The sequence below is a fragment of the Chelonus insularis genome, unplaced genomic scaffold, assembly GCF_013357705.1.
Source record: "Chelonus insularis isolate UGA/USDA-ARS -01 unplaced genomic scaffold, ASM1335770v1 contig_6_pilon, whole genome shotgun sequence".
Lineage (NCBI taxonomy): Eukaryota > Metazoa > Arthropoda > Insecta > Hymenoptera > Braconidae > Chelonus > Chelonus insularis.
This window is the reverse complement of record NW_023276709.1, coordinates 7,427-30,121: the sequence shown is the minus strand read 5'-3', so window position 1 is coordinate 30,121 and position 22,695 is coordinate 7,427. Positions and strand designations below refer to the sequence as shown.

The window sequence follows — 22,695 nt, the reverse complement described above, 5'->3', positions numbered from 1 at the left end:
TGAGATGTCAATCACAGCGATTTTTTTAGCATCAACTTTGTGCCTTCCTTCGACATTCACCAAAGTGTTTGGACCTACAGATAATTCTACATCTGCAACTCTGCCATTTTCAGAATGAGAATAAATTGGATGAGCTGGAGATCCAAAAGCACGTTTAATGTTCAAAATCTAAAAATTTTTGTCAAGTTGAATATGAATACATTGCAAATGATAATGTTTTTTATTAATGAGATAAATAAAGAACGAATGAATTTATATTTCTTACTGAATAAGCACAGAGCTGTGGCATGAATTCAAAGGCTCTTTCATTCCAAAATAATATGCGAACTCTTCTTCCTGTTCCGTTGGTCGCAATAACCCGGAAAAGATCTTTTGTGTCCTTAGCCACTCTCTTCTTTCCTTCGATTAGTTCGACGTAACCTCTAAATCTTCTATAAAATCATATTCATTACATTCTAGATGACTAGATGAATTAACATTTTACATACAGGAGTGATCAGAGTGATATCTCCAAAATTATAATTTACTAATAAATAAATTAAAGAGATACAAATAATTAACAATATCACTTTGAAATTAATAATGAAAAATTAAAAAATATTATATAAATACATATAATTAACGAAATACTTACAATTCTGGATCCTTCACAGGATAATTATCGATAACAGAAAAATGGTCGTGTCCATACAACTCCTACAAATCCTACCAATATTATGAATGCCACAAGAAATACAAATACGAATACAAATGCATTAGTTAATAATATTAATAGTAATTCTGATCATCAAAATATTTATAGGATCAATAGTGATAATAACAGTGACAATAGCAGTGTTAATTTACAAAATTTCACACTTCAAAGATCTAATATTATTAGTGGTACAAATAGTATATTAATTAATAATTCTCAAATAAGTATAAACAATATAATTGTAGATACTTCTTCGAATTTAACAGATACAAGAAATGTTTTTGAACATTACATTGGAAAAATGGACGTATGTTGTTGTCATTGTAATGCAAAACATTTTAGTGCTGAAAAAGTTGCGAATAAAGGTACCTCTTTTAATGACTGTTGTCATCATGGTGAAGTTAAACTTGATCCTTTACCTACATTACCTAAATTTTTGAAATCTTTGTTTGAAAATACACATCCTAAATCAAATAACTTTTTTCAATGTATCCGTCGTTTTAATAATTCTTTTGCTTTTGCTTCATTTAATGCTAATCTTACAGATTTATCTTCTCAACGTCATGGTCCATATTGTTTTAAAATACAAGGACAAATATATTATCAAATTAATACAGCACTTTATTCGATGCCAAATGAAAATCCAAGTTTTGGACAGTTATTTTTTATCGATGCTCAAGAAGCGTTTGAAATTCGGACGAAAAATAATATAGAGTGTGATAAAGAAATTTTGAAAGAACTTGATACTTTCATGAGACAACATAACGTATTTGCTGATTCTTATCAAATGATAGCGAAAGAACTCGATAAGCAACGTTTAAATAGTAATAATAGTGAGGATGATCCTGAATTGCATTTAATTTTTACATTAAAACCAGGTGTTGATAGAAGAAGATTCAATTTTCAACAAGAAAATGAAGTTGCTGCTGTGTTTTCGACTAATGTTGATGGTGAAATTCCAGAATCATATGTTTCAGTAATTAATAAAAATACGAAATCTCTCCAATATGTAAGTACAATGGATCCTAATGTTGAGCCGTGGATTTATCCATTATTTTACCCGTTTGGCACAAGAGGATGGCATCAAAATATATCTTATGTTCATAAGCAAAATAAAAAAGTCACTCGTAACGATTATCATAAGTATAGAATAGCAATTAGAGATGAATTCAATGTGCTTTTAATGGGACGTCGGTTATTTCAACAATGGGTTGTTGATAGTTATGTAAAAGTTGAAAAAGATAGATTAAATTTTTTCAGATTTAATCAAAAACAATTACGCGCTGAATCATATGAAGGATTAGTCGACTATTTAAATAAATATTGTAATGGTAACAATAATCATGACAATGCTCACAATAGTAATAACATTGGAAAAATAGTAATTCTTCCTTCATCATTCAATGGATCCCCTCGTAATATGTTACAACATTACCAAGATTCAATGGCAATAGTAAGAAAATTTGGTAAGCCTGACATATTTTTGACCATGACTTGTAATCCAAACTGGCTTGAAATTAAAGAAAATTTGTTTTCTAAACAAACTGCTGCAGATAGACCGGATATAGTAACGCGTGTATTTAATATTAAAAAAAATGCTCTCATTAATATGATTGTTAAAGAACATCATTTTGGAGAAGTTTTAGCTTACGTATATGTAATTGAATTTCAAAAACGTGGATTGCCACATATGCATATGTTAATCACATTAAAAGAAGGACATAAAATAACAACTACTCAAATGGTTGATAAATATATTTGTGCTGAAATACCAAATGAAACTGACGATCCTATATTATATGATATAATAACTAAAAATATGTTTCATGGACCATGCGGAAATTGGTGTACAGTGAATGGAAAATGTTCGAAACACTACCCAAAGAAATTCCAGCAAGAAACAACTATGGATGAAAATTGTTATCCTCATTATCGTCGTCGAGATTTAGGAATTAGTTTTATTCGATCACCAACATGTACCTTTACAAATGAACATGTAGTACCATATAATAAAGTACTGTCAAAGCGATTTAATTCACATATTAATGTAGAAATTGTTTCATCCATAAAATCTGTAAAATATTTGTATAAATATGTTTACAAAGGACATGATAAAGCAATGATAACAATTAATGGAAATATTTCTGATTCTGACAATAATGTTACTGTCCAGTATGATGAAATTAATAATCATATGGAAACTCGCTACGTCGGACCAGTTGAAGCTGTATGGAGAATATTATCAAAACCATTACAAGAAAAAAGTCATAGTATTATTAGATTACCAGTTCACCTACCAAATCAGCAAAATTTACTGATCAATAATGATTGTGATGAAACAGAACTTCGAAACGTTTTAGAGAAACAAACTATGTTAGTTGATTTTTTTGCATTGAATACACGTGATCAAGATGCTAGACAATATGTTTATATGGATATACCCAATCATTATGTATTCAAAAAACAAAATGAAACAAATATTTTTCAATGGACACAGCGTCAAAAACAATTTAAAGTCATTGGACGTATGTACTCAGTAAGTCCTTCAAAAGTTGAATTATTTCATTTAAGATTATTATTAACTAAAGTAAGAGGACCGAAAAGTTTCGAAGATATTAGGACAGTAAATGGCCATACATATGACACATTTATGGATACTTGCCTCGCATTAGGATTAATTGCCGATGATAATGAATGGGAACATGCACTTCATGAAGCAATAAATTGGATGATGCCATGTCAATTAAGATATCTATTTGTTCGTATACTGTTACATTGTAATCCAATGTATCCTCATAAACTCTGGGAAAAATTTAAAGAATCAATGTCAGAAGATTTTACAAGCCGCTTCGGTTCAATTTTAGGTCAAAAAAAAGCATACTTACATATAAATTCCATTCTTTGCGATGAAGGAATACAAATGTCGAATTTTCCAAGTATGCCACAATTAAGAGCTTCAGAGTGTATGGATGATGAGGAAACAACAGATGATACTGATAATCGTGGAACTCAACAGTATCAAACATTAAATGAACAACAGAAAGAAATTGTAGATTACGTATTAAATTTATGTAATATAATTAATAGTAATGTAGCAAATTGTATTTATATAGATGGCCCTGGTGGATCTGGTAAAACATTTATTTATACAACGTTATGGTATTTATTAAAAATTAGAAAAAAAAATATATGTACAATGGCTTACACAGGAATCGCTGCAACATTACTTCCAAATGGAAAAACTTTACATAAAGCTTTTGGATTGCCTGTACCTCTTTTTGCCGATTCATCATCGAACATTAAATATACTTCAAAACAAGGGGAATATCTCAAAAACATTGATGTTTTTATATGGGATGAAGCACCAATGGCACCAAGATATGCTTTAGAAGTAATAGATAGAACTTTACGTGATATGATGAATAATGAAGTACCATTCGGAGGAAAGATAATGATTTTAGGAGGTGATTTTAGACAATTATTACCTGTAAAAAAAAATTCAATTCGATCAGAAATAATAACTTTATCGATCAAGTATAGCCATCTTTGGACACATTTTCATCAATTTACATTGACTCAAAATATGCGTACATTACCTTCAGAAATAGAATTCACTAAATTTTTATTAGATGTTGGTAATGGTACTTTAAATGATACTAATGATAACTTAATTTTACCAGATCAATGTCATGTATTTAAAATTGAAGGAATGATTCAGAATGTATTTGAAAGGTTAATAATTCAACGTGAATTTGATAAATTATGTAAATGTGCAATACTGTCAGCAAGAAATGTAGATGTAGAAAAAATAAATAATGAAGTTGTAAAATTATTAGATTACAGTACAGAAAAAATTTTTACAAGCGTTGATGACACGGAAAATTGTGACAATGGTGATGTTGATAATGCTTTATTACCAGAATACTTGAATACTTTAAATCCACCGAACTTTCCACGCTATGAACTTGTGTTACGAAAATATTGTATTGTTATGTTACTTAGAAATCTAAATGTTAGTGAAGGATTATGTAATGGTACGCGTTTAATGATTATCGAACTTGGAAATAATATTCTTAAGTGTAAAATATTAAATGGCGACAAATCGGGCGAAACAGTATTTATCAGTCGGATAACATTATATTGTGAAAATATTTATCCATTTACGTTCAAAAGACGACAATTTCCAATTACGTTGGCATTTGCAACGACTATCAATAAGGCACAAGGACAAACATTCGATATAATTGGGATTGATCTTACCAAAGATATTTTCAGCCATGGTCAATTGTATGTAGCATTTTCAAGAGTTCGATCTTGGGGAAGTTTACAAGTATATGTCAATAATGATAAAACAGACAGAATGATTAAGAATTATGTATATAAAGAGTTATACTCCTAAATGATATTGTTTTCGTATTTTATATGAAAATACAATTCATTTATAATACATAATATATAATAATGTTAGTTGAGTTAATAGAATGAATATAAAATTGACTTCATGTAATAGACATAATGTCATTCATTCATTTGACATAATGTAATAGATTGTTACAAAACATTACAGATAATTCTGGTTGTATATTGAAAAAATTGATTTTCATTAGAATGTTTTGAATGATTTGTTATCATTTTCCTTTTCTACATACCACATTCTAAGCCATTATTTTGATCAATGTTAGATAAAAAAAACAACTCATTACGTTCTTAACAACCCGCTTCATCCGTGTATAATGGGCGGACCAAATTCTGAACTCATCGAATAGAGGGAAAAACCAAAAAATAAACTTTAATTTCAATAAATATTCTCCATAATATTAGTTAACTAAATAGTATGAATATATATTTGACTTCATAAAAATCTAATGTAATAGATTGTTACAAAACATTACAAATAATTCTGGTTGTATATTGAAAAAATTGATTTTCATTAGAATGTTTTGAATGATTTGTTATCATTTTCCTTTTCTACATACCACATTCTAAGCCATCATTTTGATCAATGTTGGATAAAAAAAACAACTCATTACGTTCTTCACAACCCGCTTCATCCGTGTATAATGGGCGGACCAAATTCTGAACTCATCGAATAGAGGGAAAAACCAAAAAATAAACTTTACTTTTAATAAATAAATTACGATGGTTTTAGTATGGTAACGGCGCGCTCGGAGAGCGCGCTTACATCCTCTAGTTAAATAAATTACAGATAATACTTGAAAAAGGTATATAATCCAAAGTATAGTCAGAAACTAATCATTCTTGTGTTAACTTTTGTGGTATACACATCATTTTCTGAAAAAATGAGCATGCATCGTCTTGAAGAGCGTTGGGAATCTACTCCCGGTCTAGTGAGAGGGCCTCTTGGAATTGGTTTCCAATTAACTAGTGACGATCGGTTTGATATTGATAGAAATCGATTGTGCAATATAGCTGATCCCATAGATTTAAATGACGCCGCATCATTGAAGAGTGATCATAATATTGTGCATCAAGAAATGAAAAACTTACATGAAATACTGTTGGCAGATTTGAATAAAGCAATAGTTTTATCGCATGATGGAACATCATTATTGCGAGGATCTATATCTACTTTGAGAAAACAGATAAACGACTTAGAAGATTCAATATCTGGTGAAATATCATTATCATCATTAAATGAAACTATATCTACTTTAGAGAAAAACTTGGATAATTTTGAACAAAAATTAATCGCAGAGAGAATTTATACTGATTCTTAATTTTTAAGGAACAAGGAGCACTCTTAAAATCATCACAATCATTGAATTTCTTGCTTAGTGGTCTAACCTGGAAACTGTACCGGTAAAAACAAAAAATCAAAAAGAACTCGTCACCGATGCTATGAAATAAGTGTTAATACTGTAACGCGTACCTCAACAATTACATGTTGATAGAGGCAAAGAATTTTATAATAAAGAATTCCAAACACTCATGAAGCAATACAGTATAGAAATGTATTCAACATCTACAAATCTAAAGTCGTTTACATGTGATCAATTTAATCGTACATTAAAACATAAAATGTGGAAACAATTTATTATACGTGGAAATTATAAATGGATTGATATTTTACCTTCTCTAATAAAATCATATAATAATACAATACATAGTACTATTAAGATAAAACCGAAAGATATAATAGTTGATCATCAACAACAATTGCTCCAAGACATTTACAAAGAACATTTACATACAGTCAATAAACGCCTAAGATTGAAATTAAAAATTGGAGATAAAGTGCGTATAAGTAAATATAAACACGCATTCGAAAAAGGATATACACCCAATTGGACAACTGAACTTTTTACCATAAAACCGTCAAAAATACAAGACATGAATTGATTGATTATCAAGATCAGCCGATTGAAGGACGATAATACACCGAGAAATTCATCGGAGTCTCAAATGTAATCGTTTTCATTACAAATAACTTTACTCCTTTAGCTTTGACTCTATCTCTCACTACTTCTAATTTTTTAGCTTTTATTTCATCTTTATCATTCATTAACTTAAATGCTTACATTTTAGCTCTTAAACCGATAAAATGTGTCATAATTTTACCATTATTTTCATCTCTCATTAATCCAATATCTTTTTTATTTGCTAAAGGTATACCCCATATATTATCGTTCTTATACTCTGAAGTATCAAATTTATCCATATTCTCTTTAATATGTTTATAGATATCAGGATTTTTTAAATAATAGATTAAACTATCAGTATCAGAATACATTAATTTAGCTTGCTCAAGATGATATTTTTAATGTATATATTTATAATGAAAATCATATATATAAATTTTTGAAATTTCGAGAATATAGAATCCAATCTATATTGGCTTATCGAAAATTACTTCCATTCTCTTAAGTTCTATCGCAACCAAATTTCCATTAAAAGTACACTAGAATGATAATTAGGTTTACATATGTAATAATTCGCTCCGTAACGTTTTTCCCATTCTGTAACAAGTTTGACATCTCTATGTTTTCTAACATTTTCCATAGTTTCAACGAAAACAGCATTATTCATTAACTTAAAAAATTTTTTTTCAAAATCATTTCTCGCCTCTTTTCTTTTATCTGTTTTCAAATCTATGTATGGCTTTAGCCATCGAGATTGTTGAAATTTGAAAACTCTATGTATATTTGTTACTTTTAATCCTAATCCGATCCATTGTTTCAAATTTCTATAGTGAATAATATAATTTTTTTTATCATATAAACTTGTCATTAATTTGGAATGCATTGAATTAGGTGCTCGGAAATGCTTAGGGCAGAGGGGCAGATCTTTATGTCTTTCAAATAAACTTTGAGGGTATTCCAAATCAACTTCAAGTATATAACCAGTGAGATCATCATCGCTTATCGTCATAATATCGATTTCTGTCGTAGACCTTCCGGAAGAACCATATGGTAAAGAAGAGCTCATGGCTGCTCCATACAAATTGTTTACGTCATAGTACATTAAATATGATACGTATTTATGTGGCTGATAATCATCACCCATACATTCATTATTCGCCTCAGCATTTCTGTTACAACATTGTGATATTCCACCTCTAATTTCTTTTTCTATAAATCATACCATTTCAGTATCACAAAAAATATTTAATTCAATACCTGTGCATTTAAGCATAGCATCTAATGCTAATCCAGGTGCTGTGTAGTAATGTAAAGGATCTAAATTATCAGTTCTCATAGAATTTATTCTAAAATTTTCAAATATATCAGCTAGGAGACAAACATCTATAGTCAAATATAAATCGTAAATATCAGTGCTCTGCAGTGGTCTGGGTGCGACCCGAAAGGTCCACACGACCAACTTCCCAGTGGAAAAAATGAAAAAACAATTCGAATAAAACCTGTTTCCATTTTTTATAACAAATAGAATCGTTATAAACGAAATGAGTCTGTTTTTATTCATTTGACACAGTTAGTTACTTTATTTCAGTAAAAGAAAAAATTGTGCGTTAGAAGAATTCAAATGTACCTCATAGATCCTTTTTTTCATTATTTACAACGAATTTCATTGTTATACATGAAAAAAGTATGTTTTCATTTATGGCATACGGTTGGTAACATTTTTTTAGTAAACGAAAAAATTATGCGTTAAAAGTACTCATATATATATAGCATGGATCCCTATTTTTATTGTTTATAACTATTTAAAACTTTTTATTTAAATATTACTATTTTCAATAATCACTTGTTATTAACAATGTTCAATTGTTATGAACACAATTCCATATTATTGACAATTATTATTGACTATTATAGCGTCTTTAATGCTGTTTTCTCAATCCTGACACGAGTTTAAAATTCTTTCATTGCTGATATTGTTTTTTAAATTTCTTTTTTTTCGACGAAATATTGTCATCATATATCCATACAAGTATTCCAATCATTTAATATCCATATTTTTGCAATGATCTTGAAATTTTGTCTAAAAAATGGTATAATTTATAAATTGCAAAATTCAAGTAATTTCCTTTTTTTCCAGTTTTTTGATTCTGCCAAAAAAATAGCCTTACCGATTTTTCTGAAAACTTTTTCAGTTCTAAGTTACGTGATTACGCGTCGAATGCAATTGGTCCCACATCGATATCATTTTTTGTTCTCGAGATAATCGAGGCGAAATAAAATTCCGAATGTACGTACGCACATATGCACATACGCACACACAGACGTCCACTGGAAAACGGTCGTATTGGATTCGCGGGACCTTAAAACGTGGAGATATGTCAAAATTAGCGATTTGCAAAATCGGACCCATTACTATAACTTCCCACTGGGAAGTTAATAATCACCTGTGGTGTTAGTATTGAAGTGAGACCATACTTTGAGTGCATGCTCATAATCCTCATCGGTTACATTTAAATCATTTAGTTAAGAAAAAAAAAATTTTCTGTCTTGTAAATGGTTTTCTTCAAGTTTTTCCCAATTATTACAATATTCATATGGAAATACACCTTTGCATATTGCTAATTTAAATAATTCTTCATAGGGGAACTTCTTACGCATCATTATTTTATTATCATGAGATAAAAATTTAGATAATTTATCGATACTAGAGCTTATGAAACGGAATGAATCTATAGACGTCCACGTAAAAACTGTAGATTCTTTCTAGAATAGGCTTTCGAATTCATTTATTATCAATTTTTTTTTAGCAAAAGAGAAAATTACGCGTTGGAAGAATTCAAATATATTGCATAGATCTCTATTTTCATTGTTTATAACAGATTTAATTATTGTAAACAAAAAGAATGAGTTTCCATTCATGTCGTACGGTTGGTAACTTTTCTTTAGACATCCAGTCCCATAATATTCTGAGTTGTTGAATTCTGATAGATCCATCGTTATTCACAAAGGAAAAGATGTTCTTCAGCTTACAAAGATTATGAAATATCAACAAATTTTCGTTTGAGAGTGATTTTCTAAATATGAAGTCTCAGCATTTACAGCACTTTTCGCTCCGATTTTATCCCTACTATTTTCAAAATTTACCCTCTCATTGCTAACTAAAGTTTTCGACTTTTCCTTCCCCCCACGCATTTAGAGAGACGTTGATGCACTTTCAATAAACTTCCATCTGAAGTTATCAACGGTTATCCCTACTTGTTTTAAAATTTACAGCTTCTTTACCCACAGATTTTCATTTTACGGCAACCCTTGCATTTTGGGAGGAAGCGTTGATGCAATTTCCAATGCATCGGCTTTTCCCTTTCCCTGCACGCTCGAGGGAGGAGAAAGGGAGGGGGGGGTGTTCACATTTTAGAGATCACTGCCGTCTGCTCTTATGGAAACTGTTTGTTGGATGCGCCTTTTAAACATTTTATATATTTTCCAATAAATATTTGATGTTTAATTTGTCGAATAAATTTTTTTGTATCTAAACGGGTGTAGGTGAACAAAGATCAAAATACGCATATAACCATCATGCTACACAACTTTTACTCAGTCGAAATGAGTTAGTATACGATAAACTTCAAGCGGATTAATAATCTCTACGATCGCTTACTCTTACAATTAGAGTCAGTTCGTCGTTATTTCGAGCAACAAGAGCAGTGCGATGGAGAAGTTAGACGTTGGCTAGATTTAGCAACTAAAATTTTAATATTGGTGGGGAATAATTCAAAATATCCATCATTACCGCTATCTCAAAAGTTCAACTTTCAAACATTATTGTGAGAGTTAATGTTGTATCTGAAAAACTTAGAGATTTAATACCGAAACTCCATGAAGATTATAATTTTTTTAATAGTGTTTACGAGGAACTTGGAAATCTAGTGAGTGGCGGTGTAAAAAATAATACATCATCTACAACAACGACAACATCCTCAAGATCAACTCCATCTGCTACAACAACGACAGCGTCTTTAAGAGCAGCATGATCGACTTCAGCAGCATCATCATCATCGTCAACTTTATCATCAGCGGCAGTACTATCAACATCATTATCATCAGCAGCAACATCATCATCATCAACTTCAGCAGCATCATCATCGTCAGCAGCAGCAGTATCTACCGATATCAAATCGATTGATCTAGACAGCGCTTTCAAAAATCGCCTATGTACTCATGTAATAAGGAATTTTAAATTTAAATATTTAAATTTAAGAAATTTTCTTGAAGGATGTGAAAAATTAATAACTGATGAAATTGAATATTATCAATCATTGAGAACCAATTTTCTCGTGAATTTTGAATTAGCTTGCACATTTGAAAATATAAAACAAGAATCGATAGTGTATGAAAAAAAGCATTTTTATACAAAAAACATACAAGTACTCATTTCAACGGAATTTTTAGATCATTTTTTAAATTATACTATACCGCGTTTATTAAATGATACAGAAGAGTTTCAAGAACGTGACTCCTGATAGGAAGTTAAAAATTCAAACATGCAGCTTCGATTTATAGATTCATTCCGTTTCATAAGCTCTAGTATCGATAAATTATCTAAATTTTTATCTCATGATAATAAAATAATGATGCGTAAGAAGTTCCCCTATGAAGAATTATTTAAATTAGCAATATGCAAAGGTGTATTTCCATATGAATATTGTAATAATTGGGAAAAACTTGAAGAAAACCATTTACAAGACAGAAAATTTTTTTTTTCTTAACTAAATGATTTAAATGTAACCGATGAGGATTATGAGCATGCACTCAAAGTATGGTCTCACTTCAATACTAACACCACAGGTGATTATTAACTTCCCAGTGGGAAGTTATAGTAATGGGTCCGATTTTGCAAATCGCTAATTTTGACATATCTCCACGTTTTAAGGTCCCGCGAATCCAATACGACCGTTTTCCAGTGGACGTCTGTGTGTGCGTATGTGCATATGTGCGTACGTACATTCGGAATTTTATTTCGCCTCGATTATCTCGAGAACAAAAAATGATATCGATGTGGGACCAATTGCATTCGACGCGTAATCACGTAACTTAGAACTGAAAAAGTTTTCAGAAAAATCGGTAAGGCTATTTTTTTGGCAGAATCAAAAAACTGGAAAAAAAGGAAATTACTTGAATTTTGCAATTTATAAATTATACCATTTTTTAGACAAAATTTCAAGATCATTGCAAAAATATGGATATTAAATGATTGGAATACTTGTATGGATATATGATGACAATATTTCGTCGAAAAAAAAGAAATTTAAAAAACAATATCAGCAATGAAAGAATTTTAAACTCGTGTCAGGATTGAGAAAACAGCATTAAAGACGCTATAATAGTCAATAATAATTGTCAATAATATGGAATTGTGTTCATAACAATTGAACATTGTTAATAACAAGTGATTATTGAAAATAGTAATATTTAAATAAAAAGTTTTAAATAGTTATAAACAATAAAAATAGGGATCCATGCTATATATATATGAGTACTTTTAACGCATAATTTTTTCGTTTACTAAAAAAATGTTACCAACCGTATGCCATAAATGAAAACATACTTTTTTCATGTATAACAATGAAATTCGTTGTAAATAATGAAAAAAAGGATCTATGAGGTACATTTGAATTCTTCTAACGCACAATTTTTTCTTTTACTGAAATAAAGTAACTAACTGTGTCAAATGAATAAAAACAGACTCATTTCGTTTATAACGATTCTATTTGTTATAAAAAATGGAAACAGGTTTTATTCGAATTGTTTTTTCATTTTTTCCACTGGGAAGTTGGTCGTGTGGACCTTTCGGGTCGCACCCAGACCACTGCAGAGCACTGATATTTTTTATAATTTATTTCACCATTTGTAAAAGATTAAATAAAAAAGTCTATGTGACCATATTTATGTTTTATCATTTTTATAAAAAAAGAAACTTATTTATTCCCTTTTATATATCTATGCATAATAAGGATTAGGAGATGAGAAGAAGAAGATAATTTTCATTTTTATATAATATTCATTTAATTGTTTTTTCTTATACAAATCGATTTCGAGCATTATTACATATTAAACAATCTTTTTTAAATTTAAAAACTTCTGTTGAATCCATATGAAAATGTTCGAAGCATCGCTTGTATCCGTTAATTAGCGGGTGGTGTTTCTATGCAAACAGTAGCTTTTCCTTAACATAATCGATTTTATTGTAGGCATCGGTCACCACTGTTTGCAAGCCAAGTTCGAAAATGTCCTCGGTTTCCATCTGAGCTATACTTCCTAAAAGTTTAAATACAGTAGGAATGGAAAACTTTATCTCGATGTTAAGTTTATGAATTTATCTATATAGAACCATTGCATCTGTATGGCGAGTCTGGCACAATCATATGGAAACGTGTATTCTCTAAAGTGTAGATTTTTTTGACTATATTTATAGGTGACTTGGAACAAACGATCCATACTCTGTTCATTGGAGATATTTTCTAGATTTTTTGTATCATATGTACAACATTTAAGTTTGTGCGCTGATGTTATACTCGATGTTCCATATCCAACGATTGAAATATCAATTATTACTTGATTTGATGTTGAAAATTTTAGGTAAAAATCTTTTTGTAAACCATCAGCAACATAAATATATGTTGCATCATTATGACTTTTTCTAGATGATCATATGGAATTTCACCACATCCCCAATCAATTCCATGAATAGCTTAAGTATCCCATGGAATTTGATTTGTATCTGTATCGATGTTTGGTACATAATACCCATAATTGTGTTATGAAGCATTCCTTCAGCTCACATCCATAGCACAAGTCGACAATCCATGATTTTATTTCATCCTTATTAAATCGCGATGTTATATCTTCATCAGGGAGCATTCCAGGATGTGTTTTAATGTAAGCTCTCAACGCACTGTACCCTTCTTTGAGCAGAAAATTTATTTTTTGATTTTCAAGTATCTTAAAATTTTCCTGAAGACTTAAATTCTTTAAGTTTTCCTCAATATTTAAATTGTTCAATTGTATTACATTTTTTTTTGAAGCATATGCCGGAGATTCATGTACTTTTTCTTCTACATCAAACTCACTAGTTGATTTACTCATACCAATTGCGGTATGGTTTCCACAGTTGGACTGAATAAGCCCAACATACAATCCTTTTTCTTTAAGGAATTTTCATAAATATCCAGATGGTCTCAAGTCCACATCATGTTCTTAGAGAAGAAACCTGCTTAATGTTGAATTAAGGACATGGAGCTGTGTCTATGTACCGCTTAAGTAAAGCTTATCTTTTAAATTTTTGTTAATTCCCTAGTAAGGATTTTTTTGTTTTTTTTACAATCGATGTTTTCAACGGGGCATTTCTCTCGATTTCATAGCAACTTAAGATAATTCACCTGCAGGTCAATGCATCACGTTAGCTTTAGTTGTCAAGTTTAATGGCTGATTTAGTAAGATTTTCTCGCTGTCCACATACCGAGACACAGCATACGTACACTAAGATAAACACACCACTCATTATTTTTTCTGTTGTCCACTTTTTCTCGTTGTCCACCAGCATACCTATACTTAGATGAACATTCTAATAATTATTCAATAGGATTTTCCCATCTATGTTCGGCACCTCACCTCAGGAATCCTCCTTCAACCCCCCATCTAAATCCTTCCTCGACCCCCCGCCTCAATAAAACTTAAGAACTCCCTCACTTTTCACGTCTACAGCTATGAAAGTTCTACCACAAAAAACCTTAGAGACACCTTCGCCCCCCACTTTTCACGTCCACAGCTATGAGAGTTCTACCACAATATTCATCCCCACTCTATGCGTCCACAGCTATGGGAGTTCTACCACAGCACTCGAAAAAAAAAAAGTGTAGTAGAACTCTCATAGTCTATCTACTCCTATCATTGGCTAGGTTGAAGAAAACGAGCTGTAATTAGTTGAGCGCTAAAAGAAGAGCTAGGATAGGGCGAGCGGATTGGAAGCGAGTCCAGCTGACAGGTTGTGATTAATCTCTCGCGACATACTTCCTGTCGACCGCAACGTCCTTTCAGTACTCGTCCACTGGTAGAACAATGTGCTTGGTGATTGGTCTGGTGAGGGTGGTCTTTGAAGTCTTGATTGAGACCGACTGAATGAATCCATCTTGTCCAGGATGAACATCGATGACTCGAGCCAAAGGCCATTAAGCTGGAGGGAAGTTTTCTTTAATGAGCAGAACTAGAGAGCCGACTGCAATGTCGTAAGCTGCTTTTCTCCACTCAGAGATTGAGAGATATCTTTGTAAGCACTCTTTGGACCATCGCTTCTAAAAGTGCTGGAGCTTCTGTTTGATAAACTCCTATGGAGCAAGTAGTGATGCAAAACTCCTTGAGATGTTCTATAAAGAAAGTGAGCTGGGGTTAGAGCTCGTAGATCGTTGGGATCGTCGAGAATTTGAAACCGCCTCTATTTGAGCTAGTAGAATGGTAAAGTCTCTATAAGTCAGTGAGGTTGTTTTTAGAATTATTACTAGGTGAGTCTTTACCGACTTGACAGCTGCTTCCCACTTTCCACCAAAGTGAGGAGCGCTGGAAGGTGAGTAAATCCATCTTGTCCCCACCTAAGCTAATGAGCTGACGAGCTGAGCGTTTTCTGATGAGCTTTGACGAAAGAGATCCTTTAGGAAGGAATCAGCTCCCTTGAAGTTGGTTCCACAGACGCTATAGAGCACTGAGCTTACCCCTCGACGACTGACAAAGCGTCGGTAGGCGATCTCGCGAGCTGGATTGTGTTTTTCAGGGTCGTAGAACCATTCAGCAGTTGGATTGAACTCTTGGATGGATGAAACTCTGTTGCACACAAATTCTTTCCACTTGAATAGATGACTGAGAATCGAGGTTAGTGCTACAGATGAATCAGTCCATAGATAGATAGGAGCTTGAGCTAATTCAAGCACTTCTTAAACGGGTCTAACGAGCTTAGAGAGCATCCGAACAGCAGTTAGTCAGAGCCAAGGAATTGTAACTCGTTTTAATGGTGCTACTTTTGTCTTAGCACACAAGAGCTGGATCTGAGCTGATTCGTCTGAGTTTCGAACTTTGAGATAAATGCATGCAGCCATGGCTAACTGCGATGCATCTGAGAAGCCATGTATTTCTGTGTATGAGCTAAAGATCGTGTTGAGCCATCTAAAGATATGAACATGAGAGAGATAGGGTAACTCGTCTCGTAGATGCGTCAACCGTTCAGAGTGCTGAGCAGGAAGTTCATCATCCCATCCTGATTGGTGTAACCAAAGCTCTTGAATGAACATTTTTGCTCGAACTATTACTGGAGCGAAGAATCCGAGCGGATCAAAGAGCTGAGCTACATCAGAGAGCACTAAACTCCCTCTTGAGCTTGATTGAACTTCTGGAGCACGCCTCATATGTCCTAGAGCTTAATATTCATTCATAAATTGAGTGTAGAGCTGATTGAGCTTAGAGTTATTTGAGAGTCGCTTGAGCATCGATCGAATACATCTGAGAGCAAGGGTTTTGGATTCTCCAAGAGCTAGTGGTGATGGAACTATTGGAAGTCTCACAATATCTTCCGGTTGAATCCCTAAGGTAAGTTTTGATGAAATGAGCTTCACAGTGTTCTTCGTCTGGAGTGAGCTTAGAAGAATTAACTTGAGCTGTCTCTTTATAAACCGATTCTACCACTTCTCTGGAAATTTTAATGCGATGAATTGGAAACTTCGCCAGTTACAGAATTTTTTAGGGTAAAAAAACATGTTTTTAGCGGTCAATTTTTTATGAGGGAAGTTTACACGATCATAGCAATGCGAAAAATATAGAGATCGAATTGAAAATTTTATCGTAGTTAGAGAAGACGTTCAAAAATAATATTGAGTTGGAAAAATAAAATTTTATTGATAAATGAATCGCGAATAATAAATAGCAAAAAAACGAAACTGCGAAAAAACGTAACATTTTAAAAATCATGAAGGTGTTTAGGACAGTCATTAACGGCAAAAATAATCCATCGTAAACCTTTTCTTTACATATATAGGCTTAAAGATATGAAAGTAAGAAAAAAACTATTTTTTTTGCAAACAGCATGAAAAAATTAAACATAGAAAGGCGCAAAATAGGTAATATATTTGAGGGGCAAAAAAAATAGATAAAACTTACACGGAAGCATGCAGTACAGAAAATAAGTGACAGAAAACATGATTATTCACCTTTCAAAATCTGTATCTTTCTTTACTATTATTATAGAAGAAGTATAAGTCTGGTAAAGAGTACCCGAGATCGGCAAGATGCACTCATCTGGTTGACGAGATCTCCACTACGTTTCAGAGACAACGCACGAGATTATCCTGGGGAGCAGTCTTCGCAGTCCTGACGGGGAACGAGTCATGTAAGTCCAGCAACTTTCTAATACACTTGTGGGACTGACTGACTAGTTGTTTTTAGAGCAAATAAATTGCCTGAGATGGTATTAGTTATTTTATTGGATTATTTGAGCCAAAATATCGATAACTGATGAGCTACGCCGTAGGATGTGGTCAGAAGAGGTGCACACACACAAAAGACACTTTTCTTGATCTTTATGATTGTTTTATTTAAAAAAATCAATGATTTATCACGTTAATAATAGCTTATTAACAATGTTAGAGCTTAACTGAACTTTGTTGAGCCTGAATGAATTTATCATGAGCTTGAAACAATTAGTTTATGCGAAACTAGGAAGAGCAGTAATCGAACACGTGTACTTGAGCGTCGCGTGAGTGTTAATGGCTGCAAACACGTTGTAGCCAGCGTCGGTAGACCTAGCACAATAATAGGATACCTATCATCGGCTAGGTTGAAGAAGACGAGTTGTAATTAGTTGAGCGCTGAAAGAAGAGCTAGGATAGGGCGAGCGGATTAGGTGAGCTCGACTAAGCACGAGCTGGGAAAGAATAAAAAAAAACCATGTTTTGTTGTTATAATGATAATTATTATTATTAAAAATGTCACAGTTATTGTTACGTCTTGACGAACTTCACTTAGATTTTAAGTAAAGAAAATAAAAATACTATTACATCTACAACTTTAAACAGATAGGTTATAACCACCACCAAGTCCAACGCACATGTACGTGCAGCAGGCGAAAGCTAATGCGCACGCGCTTGGACATAGTGTCTAGCAATTAAATCTTATAATTTTAAGTATAATCAAATTGATTCCCTGACAACTCAGGGATCTTTTTAATAAAAATTAATCATGCCATTAAGGTAGAATTTATTGTTTTTATAAAATTTTTACGCAATTTGTAGTTTTCAAATAAAATAGGATTAAGGTTGCCAAGCGGCAAGATCACCCGTCACCGCTAGCGCGGCAGGATGGACGGGGGCCTTGAGGCCGGCAGAGTGGGGCGCACGGCTAACAATACCTTCTCGCGTTTATGCTCTCCTAATACCTCATGAAGAGGAGAGCGACTTTAATTATTAAACAAATCCATAAATATTAAATATTTACCTGCCGATTTTTGGCAGGTATGTTCCTCATAAGCGTCCCTATCACATAGGACCCCAAAAATCCCCTAAATTTTACATTTTTTTATTTTCACATAGGAACACGTAAATGAAGTGTGTGTGTGTCAACACACACACACGTCCACCAACTGGTGCGCGTTCCCACGCAGCGTCAGGCAAAAGTTTAAACAAAGTGAGATGTGGATTTGTTAACCGGACGTTCTCAAGACTATATTCTAAGTAATTAGTGATGAGCAGTATTAATGTAACAATATAATATTTTGTTACAAATAATTAAAAACGCGAAGAACCGCGTTATTTTCGGCGTTAAAAATGCTAATAGTTAAGAAACCTCATAAAATAAGTCAGGTAGCCGCGGCAGCACACCTGTATCTGCACCACAGCTCCTGAAAATTCATGAAAACCTGAAAATAATGTATCACAAAGAAAACAAGTTGATCTTCAAGAAAAATATCAAATGTACGAGAAGAAAGCCGACGTCAGCGATAAGGCCCAGAAGGCTCGACGTTGTCAAATCTGCCCGAAAAGTCCTGACGTTGCACCTGTACCACCATAGATACAGCAACGTCGAGCACGGAGCTCCCGAGCCGCCGTCGTCGCTGACGTGATCTTTCTCCTCAGTTGATCTGCAAATCTCAAAGAGTGAACTTGTTACTCCTTGTGAGGTATATAAATTCATTATAATTAATAAAACCCTCAAAACTATCTGTCAGTCTTTTTCTTTACTACTCCCTATGCTCTACCTCCTCTACACCCACATGACTGAGGCGCAGTTTGTATAACGCGTGCAGTCATTCCTACATTTCTACACGCTATGTTTCTGAGTTTGTTGTTCTGAGGCGCAGAGGAATCACCATCCTGAGTGACGAGGTTTTGCTGGATTTTAAAGTAATTTTGGTGATCCCTAAAAACTTTCAATAACTACCCAGCCATTTATCCCCAGTGACATTTTTGCAGGGTGGACTGACTAATTTAGTGGACCTTTTCCTTTAGGAGTTTTTTTTTGTGTTGTTTGTGTGTGCAACATTTTCTCAACCATGAGCAATCCAGCAGCTCCAACGGTGAGTATTTAATTTCTTTTCCTTTTCTTTTCGTTTTTTTCCCCTTTTTTTATTATATTTTCCTTTCGTTTATCTATTCATCTAATATTCCGCGCGTCGGGTAAATTTTTCAGTTTCCCCTATTTAAATTTTCGCGGTTCTCAACGCATTAAGGTGAGAGCGCTGTATTATCGGCAGCTTCACACCCGTTAAGCGTGTTCACATGGGAATTAATTTGATAAACTGACTGCCTGTTTACCTATCGTTTGTAAAAGTTCCCTAACCTTGGAAATGTCATTTAATTTCAGGATAATTAGTCAGGACGTAACATTTTAAATGGTGGCAGCGGTGGGATATCGCCATCGTTAGTCAGGTTGAGCGCTGCTTAGTGTAGCTGCTCTTCCATAATTTTTACTTTTGATGATTTTCGTTCACTTTTCTTTATAAAAATAGTTGAGAAAAGCGCGACCTCGAGTTGCTGCCTACTTCAATTAATTTTCTAAAGTCAATAAAAAAAAATTTCTTCTTACGATCCTAAGATCTATAGATCATTTAAAGGCGATAATTTTGGAGCCTGAGGGTATTATCCTGTTTTATGAATTTCCAGTTATGGAGCATTATCCCTATTTTCGCGATTTTCAGCTAATAAATCCATAACTGTACATCTTGTAGAATCCCAAAGGCGTTCAAACAGAAGCTTGTGAGCCGGGTTGGCCGGTCGAATTAGTAAACGAGATCCTCGAGTACGGAAGGGCGGGTTACCCGATCACAAATGTTCGCCACCAGGGAAACCAAATAATTACCATTTTTATGGAAACGGTTATCAAGACCTACATATTCTATCCAATTTATACGCGTGTTCTCACCTATCGGATTGATTTACCGGAGGAATCTGACGCCGAGAACGCTGAGTAGCTTTCGAATAATCGTTTCAGATCCTTCGGGACACGATTTCCTGGCCGGATAATCTGCGGCAAGAATTATTGGAACTAAGAGCTCAACATCATCCTATTGAAAGAATTGTAAGGGGTGGAACGCTAAATTATCTGGTCATTCTTCATAAAAAGGCCCGGCTTTATCAGTTAAAAGGTCAGGTCATTGAAGTCACCGAGGTCAGCTACGAGCCACCCTATACTACTACCTCTCTAGGCACCTATTTGTCGCCCTATGACGACATCAGCGATTAAAACCAGTGCAATTGATTCGGTAGCCAGGGCGTTGTCCTTCCATCAAACCGTCCGTTGTATTGGAAATTAGCCACTAATGGCCCCAACCAATAGCTTGTAAAATCTTATTTTTATTTCTACTATTACTATTATCATACCCTGAATGAAAAGGGGGGAATCGTTACGCTTAGTGAATAATTAACCATGAGCGAATATTGCGTATTCGCTAGTATTTTATTCTTTTTTATAGCAGTAGTTACATTATTTTATTTTTACGATTTTGTTTAACAAATTGATACCGTAACTAGTAGTGATATAATATATATATGAAAATTTTTAATCAATAAGGTACTTATTCATAATAAATATGCTCTTCTTGAGTCAGAAAGTAGTCGATTACTAGACATTAGCGCTGCTTAAAGCAGCTGCCTGTGCACCATTAATCTTTATATAAATATATCTCTGGTTAGTAAATATTAGCGCTGTTTAAAACGGCTGCTTAAGCATTATTAATTAGAAATAATCACTTATGTTCACATTATTGTCAACTACCATAAATATAAGATTTTATTGAAGAGGTCCGAGCGCGGTTTGAGCTGCTGCTCACCTTCTTAGTTGAAAGGTTGAATTTGCGTTATTGGGAACGGTTGGGTGAAGGGCGGTGTAAGCTGCTTGCTGGCTTCGACTGCTTCCTCATGAACAAATTCATCAACTTGTTTAACAATGTTATAGTGATTTCAAATATGAAAGGCTGAACTGTATAATGACATGTCAAGGACAACTCTCGCCTGCAGATAATACCTTACCCAGTCATATAGCTAAGAAAAAAAATGTATAATATTTTGATTCTCCATTTGGGAGCCGTCTGCTCATGTCTTTAAATAATCTTAAATTAACTGCCGGTAAGAGTAGTCCTATCCTATAGCTGAAAAAGTTATAATGTTATTTTGTCACATTTTTTTGTTTCGTTTTTTTTTCTTTTTCCCCTTACACTTATATCTGATAATTATAATAAAATTTTTTGTTTCTCACCCCCTAATTCCAGTCCCATATCGTTACAGGATGATAAGTTATAAACATGCTTTAATGCATGAAAATGTTAATTAACGAGTCTGATAGCGATATGGTTCACTAAAACCTTTTACTTAAATGAACTTCTAAAATCTTATAATATTATTCCCTTATTATTATCACATATCAGAATACAGTTCAGCCTACACCCGTATATGCTCGTTAAAACTCGTAAATTTTATTTCTTTTGAGAACATAAGGGTTATCCTTGCTGACTAATCATAAATTGTTAGCGCTGCTTTTAGTGGCTGCTTCCATACAATTAGTTCTTTCGATAAAAGCGTTCTAACGCATTAGATATCTAGCTTTTTGGCCCCTTTGGTCAATAACCTTTTGCGTTTTAAGACTCTTTCTGACGAAAACATGGAGCGCGATCAAGCTACGAGTACCGATGGTAGTACCGAATCGCTCTCTAAAGCCGAGATAGCAATCGTGACCCAGCGTATGGAGCAAATGAAAATGGAGTGTAAAGAAAAAACGCTCCAACTAAAAGAGATGGAGACCGCGTATATTCAATTAGTAGAGCTGGTCGAAGCCCAAAAGGCCCTCAATGAGGCCAAAAAAAAAGCACTTGCGGATAAATTGAAAGAGATTGAAGAGCGCGAAAATCACGCGAAAATCGTAATCGAACGCGCGAGAGAAATATCATCAAACCAAGACTACTACTTACCCAAGCGGGATGACGTCGAAGAGGTGGAACGAAACGCAGAGGTGGGTCAGCGGGACGAGGACGTAATGTCCTCACTTCATCGTCAAATTATGAGGATGAAGGCTGACCAAGCACCGACTTTTGGAGGT

At 33.4% G+C, this 22,695-nt stretch overlaps 1 protein-coding gene across 1 annotated transcript; it reads left to right on the top strand.

Moving 5' to 3' along the window:
- Positions 1-287: 287 nt before the first annotated feature.
- On the top strand, positions 288-5,093 carry LOC118070857 (uncharacterized). Its single transcript, XM_035089697.1, has 3 exons — positions 288-343; positions 803-4,493; positions 4,773-5,093. Exons 1-3 carry the CDS (start codon positions 288-290, stop codon positions 5,091-5,093), a joined length of 4,068 nt encoding a protein of 1,355 aa, XP_034945588.1.
- The last annotated feature ends 17,602 nt before the right edge of the window (positions 5,094-22,695 follow it).